The sequence below is a fragment of the Oncorhynchus nerka genome, linkage group LG8 (genome assembly GCF_034236695.1).
Source record: "Oncorhynchus nerka isolate Pitt River linkage group LG8, Oner_Uvic_2.0, whole genome shotgun sequence".
NCBI lineage: Eukaryota > Metazoa > Chordata > Actinopteri > Salmoniformes > Salmonidae > Oncorhynchus > Oncorhynchus nerka.
In genome coordinates, this window is record NC_088403.1 from 27,813,652 (window position 1) to 27,822,912 (window position 9,261).

At 42.0% G+C, this 9,261-nt stretch overlaps 1 protein-coding gene across 4 annotated transcripts in view; it reads left to right on the forward strand.

Moving 5' to 3' along the window:
• LOC115133077 (muskelin) overlaps nucleotides 1–9,060 on the forward strand; it is a 29,638-nt gene extending 20,578 nt beyond the window's left edge. For all 4 annotated transcript variants that reach the window (XM_029665937.2, XM_029665938.2, XM_029665939.2 and 1 more), the window contains 6 exons: nucleotides 2,773–2,920; nucleotides 3,689–3,803; nucleotides 5,389–5,528; nucleotides 5,855–5,957; nucleotides 6,215–6,269; nucleotides 6,623–9,060. In XM_029665937.2, coding sequence (XP_029521797.1) covers nucleotides 2,773–2,920; nucleotides 3,689–3,803; nucleotides 5,389–5,528; nucleotides 5,855–5,957; nucleotides 6,215–6,269; nucleotides 6,623–6,744 — 683 coding nt within the window. In that variant the 3' untranslated portion in view covers nucleotides 6,745–9,060. The remainder of the gene's footprint in view (nucleotides 1–2,772; nucleotides 2,921–3,688; nucleotides 3,804–5,388; nucleotides 5,529–5,854; nucleotides 5,958–6,214; nucleotides 6,270–6,622) is intronic.
• Nucleotides 9,061–9,261: the final 201 nt, after the last annotated feature.

A 9,261-nucleotide genomic window follows, 5' to 3' on the forward strand; every position in this document is an offset into this window, starting at 1 on the left:
CTTCCAAGACCGTTCTTATCTTAGCATCGATCACTTTAGTAATGTTATCAGTCATCTTTTGAATCATCAGGTCCATTGTGCCTGGGTCCGCAATGGTGTTAGCTTCGCTAACGTTAGCTAGCTCCTCATGCACATCCACAGGGGTGGTGGTTTTGGTCGACTTCTTAGTAGTTCTATTGGGCATGTTGTCGGAGATTTTTGCGAAATAGTCGTCGAGACTCATTATAACACTGCATCTTTTTTGTTATTTTGACCAGTTGTCATTTTCAGCAAATAAATGCTCTAAATGTCAATAGTTTATAAAACAAAAATGTTCATTTTACCCAAACACATACCTATAATTAGTAAAACTAGAGAAACTGATAATTTTGCAGTGGTTTCTTAATTTTTTTCAGAGCTTTGTTTGTGTGTGTCTGTGTGTGTTTGTTCACACATACAAATTAAACACCAATGGTATTCACTAAGTTTATATTTTATATTTAGGATTGTTTTACAGCTTTGTCATTCAATAGTTTTTGTAAAAATCATCTTGTTCATTATTTTACATGTGATAAAAGGCCGCACAGAGGGCCAGAGATGATCAGACACCTGTGATAATCTGAAGTACCCAAAAGGGCCTGTACATGTCTTGTGATAAATTACATCCTTGAAAGATAACAAAATTCTGGTAGTTTGCTGGTAAACTTAGAACGTTTCCAGTAATGTACCCTCCCTTTGCAACCCTACACACACACACACACACGCAGTCTGTATGCTAACCTGAGCAAATCGCAACGTTGCACTCCGTTTAGTCGCTATCAGCTGATGCTTTGTGTGTAGCCTAATCTGTATTTTCCCCCTCAAGCTTGTGACTCAGTGATACTACCTTTACGGAACTCCCCATCACATATATCTTCATCTACCCTTACACTAAAGAATCTAATAGAATCTGTGGTTTCAGATGCAGTAGATGGCTGTAGGAGATACCATCTCATGGTTCCTCTATTAAAGTGACATGTGACAGACTTTTCAGTGCAGCTCATTAAAAGGCACAGGGCAGCAGAGAGAGAAAGAGATGCTTGTTGTCCTGAAACAGATTGTCTAAGATCTCTGGATGGGCAGAGCTGGACTGGACTGGCGTGATGATGGCAGAGTATTAATAGGACCTCTGTCTGTGTGCCTCTCGCATCTGTGTCATCCTGCAAGAACGAGAGATGGCGAGGGAAGGTGGAGGGAGGCAGAAGTAGAAAGAGAGGGAGCGAAGAGGCCGAAAGGGAGAGCGAGTAAGAGACAAGGGAGAAGCCGAAAGATGCAGAATGAGCAAGCGAGAGCAAAAGAACATGAGAGATGGAGCGAGAAAGAACAGAATGTATTTTGGCAGGAAGGAAGTAGCAAGCCCAAACAGTGCTCTTGTAATAATTCTCGAATGTTTATCGCTGCCACAACTGCTCTGTGTTCTGCTCCGGTACCACAGAAACATCTTCCTGTTCATTTCCATTTTAGAACTGTGCTCTAATAAGCTCTATATCTATCCCAAATGGCACCCTATTCCCTATATTGTGTACTATTGAACAGGGCCCATAGCTTTTGGTCAAAAGTAGTGCACTACATATGTGTTAGGGTGCCATTTGGGACTCACATGGGCCCTGGTCAAAAGTAGTGCACTGCATATGTGTTAGGGTGCTATTTGGGATGAAAGCTATGTCTGAAGGGCAGAGCACAGTCTCTAATGGCTCTGTCCTTCTGGTGGGTTTTTTCTTGTTCTTCAAATAAACTTCTTTGTTTTGTTGATTCTCTAAAACAGTCTGTAATCTCTACTCAAGTTACACAGGCTGGTTGACCTAGGGGCCTGTTTTATTTATCCAGAAGTTAATGCCTAGCTTAATGTCTTGGAGCAGGACGTTGTCGCATAATTCATGTTGTGTGCTGTTTGGCAAACTGTCTATGGACCTTGTTTGAGAAATGGTCCTAATTTTCCTTGAAAGCATATGGTGGGTTCCATAAAAATGTATTCGTTCAAGTTGGTAGTACTAAGTGATTTAAAAAATGTCCTCCCAGCACAACCTCTTCTTTGTTTTGACACTGTTCTTACTATCATTGCCATGGTAATGACCCACATAGATTTGATACACTATGAAGTCATTGCGAAAGCTTATACTTGCTTCTTACTTAGTACTGAAACACGTGACGAATAAGCAGCCGATGACCACAAACAGAAGTACTTGGCCTATATGTGCGCTATACATATGAATAGGAGCATACTGTATACACTGTGACGTGTCATGACCACAAACGCATCATGTGCAATCAGGGGATTGCTTTAGACAAGCAATGTACGTAAATCGGGGTAAAACAACATGCATATGGATAGTTGCATACTGTTTACACTGTGACCGCAAACACATCCTGTTCTGTCAGTAATGCAAATCCGTAGAAAAACAAACATACATTTGCATTGTGTCCTGTTTGTTTCCAGAGAATGTCGTTGCTATGTGAGCAGCCTTTTGCTTTTGTGGTCTATCCCATTTCTCTCAAGTCTTTTAATCTTTAATGTGCGATAGCGTTAAATAACCATAGAGCCCAGAATTCTGTGACCAGGAAAAATGCTGAATCCCTGCCATTCTCTCTCTGTGTTATCTCAATGTAGCCTGCTATTTTCTCTGTGTGTGTGTGTGTGTGTGTGTGTGTGTGTGTGTGTGTGTTATCTCAATGTAGCCTGCTATTATCTCTTGGTGTTCTCAGAAGCATCAATCTATGTTTTAAACCTCTCTCTGATGTGTGTTTGTCCCACAGTGCCGATGACGGGCTTTACCCAAAGGGCCACCATAGACCCAGAGCTGAATGAGATCCACGTCCTGTCTGGCCTCAGCAAGGACAAGGACAAACGAGAAGAGAACGTCCGTAACTCATTCTGGATCTACGACATCGCACGCAACAACTGGTACGAATCACACACACACAGTCTTGTATAACTAACCATTTGGACACACACATTGCAGTCCCATTCACATATTTTCCCTAACCCTAGCTCCTAACCCTAAAACTAACCCTAGCTCCTAAACCTAATTCTAACCTTAACCTAAAACCCCCTAGAAATAGCATTTGATCTTGTGGGGACAAACAAAATGTTTGTTTACTATTCTTGTGGAGACTTCTGGTCCCCACAAGTGTAGTTGAACACGCCCACACACCAGCAAACGCACACAGTAAGACACTTTGATACAATCGTCAACCAGTAACATCCTATTTCAAAGGCTTTCCTGACCTGAAAGTGAGTTTCATAATCTCTCTGCCCTTCAAAAGAGAACTAAATGTTATTTCAGAGGGTGTGTTTCAGAGGGTGTGTGTGTTGTACCTCTGCACCTTCATGGAGAAAGTCTTTGTTCTGGCCTAGCTAATTTGGTCAGTTGAAACAGTGCTTGTGAGAGAACAGGCTGTCAGTGCGGCCTGCCGCTGGTTCCGGTACACTGCTTTCTCCAGTCCTTCTTTTTACTGAGTGTCCAGTAAATTAAGTCAATGTAACGGCTCAAGCTGTGTGTGTGTTTCTCCGTAGGAGGCTGTCTAGAAGTGTGTTCCAATATTTGCTTCGGGGTGTGTGGGCGTGTTTCCTTTTTAAGGTACAGAAACACAATGGGTGTTCCTCTTCAGGGTTAAGGCTATGTGCGTACTAACTTGTTGTACTGTGTGTGTGTGTGTGTGCGCGCTGCAGGTCGTGTGTGTATAAGAATGACCAGGCGGTGAAGGAGAACCCCAGTAAGGCTCTGCAGGAGGAGGAGCCCTGTCCACGCTTCGCACACCAGCTGGTCTACGATGAAATGCACAAGGTCACACACACGCGTGCACACACATGCTTAAAAAAAATGTGGACCTTTATTTAACCAGATTAGTCTGGTTGAGAACATTTATTTTTCAAGAGAGACCTGAATGAAGACAGCAGCATCAACACATCAGTTTCAGACAGACACATGACATCAACCAGACCAAGATACAGTGGGGCAAAAAAGTATTTAGTCAGCCACCAATTGTGCAAGTTCTCCCACTTAAAAAGATGAGAGGACTGTCATTTTCATCATAGGTACACTTCAACTATGACAGACAAAATTAGAAAAAAAATCCAGAAAATCACATTGTAGGATTTTTTATGAATTTATTTGCAAATTGTGGTGGAAAATAATCTTTTGTTATTGACCAAATACTTATCTCAATACTTTGTTATATACCCTTTATTGGCAATGACAGAGGTCAAATGTTTTCTGTAAGTCTTCGCAAGGTTTTCACACACTGTTGCTGGTATTTTGGCCCATTCCTCCATGCAGATCTCCTCTAGAGAAGTGATGTTTTGGGGCTGTTGCTGGGCAACAAGGACTTTCAACTTCCTCCAAAGATTTTCTATGGGGTTGAGATCTGGAGACTGGCTAGGCCACTCCAGGACCTTGAAATGCTTCTTACAAAGCCACTCCTTCGTTGCCCGGGCGGTGTGTTTGGGATTATTGTCATGCTGAAAGACCCAGCCACGTTTCATCTTCAATGCCCTTGCTGATGGTAGGCTTTGTTACTTTGGTCCCAGCTCTCTGCAGGTCATTCACTAGGTCTACCCGTGTGGTTCTGGGATTTTTGCTCACCGTTCTTGTGATCATTTTGACCCCACGGGTGAGATCTTGCGTGGAGCCCCAGATCGAGGGAGATTATCAGTGGTCTTGTATGTCTTCCATTTCCTAATAATTGCTCCCACAGTTGATTTCTTCAAACCAAGCTGCTTACCTATTGCAGATTCAGTCTTCCCAGCCTGGTGCAGGTCTACAATTTTGTTTCTGGTGTCCTTTGACAGCTCTTTGGTCTTGGTCATAGTGGAGTTTGGAGTGTGACTGTTTGAGGTTGTGGACAGGTGTCTTTTTTTATACTGATAACAAGTTCAAACAGGTGCCATTAATACAGGTAACGAGTGGAGGACAGAGGAGCCTCTTAAAGAATAAGTTACAGGTCTGAGAGCCAGAAATCTTGCTTGTTTGTAGGTGACCAAATACTTATTTTCCACCATAATTTGCAAATAAATTAATTAAAAATCCTACAATGTGATTTTCTTGATTTTTTTTTTTTTTTTTCTCATTTTGTCTGTCATAGTTGAAGTGTACCTATGATGAAAATTACAGGCCTCATCTTTTTTGAAGTGGGAGAACTTGTGCAATTTGTGGCTGACTAAATACTTTTTTGCCCCACTGTACATCAATATAACAAGCAGCATGTCAGTGAAGAACATGGACACACACACACACTTCTACAAAATGCTATAAGCATAAGGGCACAAAAGTCTTAATTAAATACTGTTTCAGGATATCATTATGATCTGAGACCAGCTGCAGTTTTGAGGGTATTGATGGATAATATCGAATATATCCTCTTTGTGTCCAGGTACATTACCTGTTTGGAGGAAACCCAGGGAAGTCGTGCTCTCCTAAGATGCGTCTGGATGACTTCTGGTCCCTCAAGCTGTGTCGCCCCTCCAAGGAGTACCTGCTCCGACACTGCAGATACCTAATCAGGAAGTACAGGTACACAACCAGAGAATGGACTAGACACCTGGAACTGAACCGTAACCTCTCTGTACCATATAGCAAAACGGTGGATACAAATGTATAGGAGTTATGACACAATTCTAGTTTTGGGTTCTGCTTTGACACTGATTCCACCTAGTGGCCATGTCTTGCCATTGTAGGGAAGGGTTTTCTCCTCGCTCATTTTGCAGTCTTTGCAGTGATCTTTTCACCTTATGTGGTACAGAGTTTCTGTAGGTTAGGCTAAACAATTTCCTCTAGCTCTCTGTAGCTATTCCTGAAGATCTGTTTGTTTGTGTGTGTTTTTTTTGTTTTTGTTTTAGGTTTGAGGAGAAGGCCCAGTCGGAGCCTCTGAATGCTCTGAAGTACCTGCAGAACGACCTCTCTCTGACCGTGGACCACACCAACCCTGACGAGACCAAAGAGGTGAGGGATGGGAGGGAGGGTTGACTGATGGGGAGAGGGGTACCTGCACGTTGTGCAGTGTTATTTATTAAGCTGCTTTTAGATCAAGTAAACAGATTAAATGATTTGAGAATGTAACATTCAAAGCCTGTCTGTTGATGTTCATTGTTTTGATATTATTACCATAGTTACTCAGGAGTGAAATGGCAGTGTATTTGTTGGCGGTGTTGCGTTAGTGTTCAGTGACTGAGAGGTTGTGTTCCGATGTGACTGTTCAGTTCCAGCTCCTGCCCTCGGCTCTCTTCAAGTCCAGCTCTGACTTCATCCCTCTGGGTAAGAGCCTGCTGCGTTATCTGCATACTTCACTGGACACACAGTAGATGAAAACCAATGAACGGAAGGATTATTCTCTCCTCCTTTTTCCCCCTTCAGCCATTCTTTCTGACGTACTTTCATTTTGATCCTCCCACATGAACTTTTTGAGCGCGTATGTGACCTTTATGAGCTCATATGACTTCCTGTGGAGCAGTTAAAGTGAGTCTTTTCTTCCTCCCACTCTCTCCCCCTTCACCTTCTCTCTTGTCCTTCTTTCCCGCTCTCTTTATTCCTTTCCATCCCTCTTCCCCTCTCTGTTCTTCCCTTCTGTCACACTCCCTCCCACGCTCATCTCCCCCTCCTTCTCTCAGGTTTCTCAGACGTGGACCAGACGTATGCCCAGCGCACGCAGCTCTTTGACACGCTCGTCAACTTCTTCCCGGACAGCATGACCCCGCCCAAGGGTAACCTCGTTGACCTCATCACACTCTAGCCCCGCCCCAGAACCCTACGCACCACCACCATATGCCAATAAGACTGATTGGCTGGCCCAAAGCCAAACTTCATATTTTTCTACACTTGACCCTTCCAAATTCAGGGGTGCTCTGCTCGTGGACTGCACTTGTTGACCCCCTCTTTAGGACGTTGGTTCTTCAACAGCGGAACTGAACTAAAAGGGAAAATGAGGGTCAGACCACTTGCGATTTAAAGGGGTTGATACTGAATGTCAGTCACTGTGTGGAAAAATAAATGAAAACACAAACTCCCCCGGGCCTGATGGTCTTTGTTGAATAAACTGATTTATCAGTTGAAAATAACCCAGAACTCTGCCAAACGTATCTTCTGTGTCAACTCATTTGATTTGTGAGGTTTACATGATGCTTTTACGTGCTGCGTTTAAGTTTGCTTGGCATTAGTAGCCTGTTAGATCAAGGAGGAGTCTCTCTTCCTCTTATTTTTCACTCTGCCTTGCATCCGTCTCTCTCTGACACTCACTCACACAAACCTGCTTGTGAAAGTAGTTGTGTTACTTAAGGACACCCTGTCAGCACATTGTACGCTGAATATACCTTCAACCAAGTTCATGATTTTTGCTTGCTCTGCCTGTATTATTGGTGCCATATTATATACCCCATATTTATAATTATGACGGCCATGCTGTTACACACTACGTGTCAAAATGTTAATTTTGTTATATAGAAACAATAGAATAAGGATCCTACGAGACAATATATATGTCAATTTAAATCCTATCGATGTAAAAAAAAATCAATCATGGGTTTGGGGGAAAACCTTGTCAAGTTGTCAAAAGCTTGTGATTCTGGTAATGGCTACTGTAGCTTTAGTGTGATGTAATCATGGATCTGTCACTGAGGCATGTTGGGAAATGTAGTTTCCAAGTATGAATGTTATTATTTTTAAACTCAAAACTCCCCATCTTGTAAGAACTGCAAAATGATGTTCCTGCTGTATCAGAATGATATTTTTGTATGTACAAACACACATCTATACTCGCATGATCTCATTGATTGGGATGTATCTTCCTTTGACGATGGGAGTTTATTTTATGGGTAAAGGAAGAATGAATGATTGCTTTCCAGTCTCCCCCTGCAGCTATGGCCTGATTACTGTGTTCTCTCTGTTTCTTATGCAAACAGTGATGACTAGACATTCTTCAATTCAAACCTAAAGAAATACAGAACACTAGATTTCATTCTTCCTCAGAATAAGGCGATAGGAGCATTCACAAGTGATCTCTAAACACCAAGTTAGCAAATGGCATCTGTCTTGTGGCTCCAGCCAAAGTTTTGATGTACAAGAAATGTTTTTGATTATGAACCAATCATTATGCTGGAACTGAGGATGCCCTTTGATATAGGGGAGTGTGTGTGTCCGTCAATATGTGTGTTTGTCTCGGATCGCCAGGGTATTTTGTCTAGTCCACCTCTGTAACATAATACAAACATTTGCCTCATATTGTTCTTCCATTAATCTCAGTAGGAGAGATGATTGAAGTTATCCCCTTTCCCCTGCTTCTCAAGAATAGTAGCAGCCTAGTCTTCCATTACATTGTGTGTATTGTCTATATATTTAGCATTTTTCTGAGACAGCTGTACAGTATGCAGAGTACACTCTAGGCAAAGGCCTATGGAGTCTGTGAAATATCCATCCCCTTTGTTTTGAGATCAATCAACTCCACTATCAGATAACCAGAGATGGCGGGACTATTCACATTCAAGGAGACAAACACTTAGTGCTTGACTCCTGTCAAGGGTGGTAGTCAAACTTTAGAGATATTTTTTCTTGTTAGATCCTTATAATTCCTTGATCAAAATCCTAATCAAATTGGCAGATTGTACACTACGTCCCAATAGATTCATTACATCTGGTTTCTTCATACAGGCATACACATGAAGACATCTGCTCTTATTGTTAGAAGATGAGTGATCAGATCCGATTTCTCTGTTCGTTTGCACTCATGTCCTCAGTAATCAGTATTAGCTTTAATTTGAATCCGTCAGTGCTGTGTGCGTTTGCTGCTTGTGTGCACGGTGCACACACCTGTCTGCTTACAGTGTGTGAGCTTAACTAGTTTGTGTCTGTTTGCTATTGTATGTCTTCTGCTGCCATCATATTAACCTAAATAAATATTAGCTCTCTGACCTGAGATCCAGAGAGAAAGGAGTGTCATACTTACCATCATAGCTTTGTAGTAAAACCCGTTATTTAGGAAGGACTCGTTTATGGTCATTTATCACAGAAGACTTTTGCGATGTTTGCATTAGTTTCTTTGTCAGAAAAAAATATGCTCAAGAAAACATGAAATAAAGAGGCACCTCTGGAAGAAAAGAAAAAAAATATATATATATAACACAATGCCAAGTAATTATTTTTGGGAGGGGAAGGAAATTATAATTTTCAGAAAATGATGGAATGTTATTTTCTTCATCTGCCCCCTCTTCTCCCCAACTGGGACTCAGGAGTATGTGGGGTACTCTAGAGTGCGTGA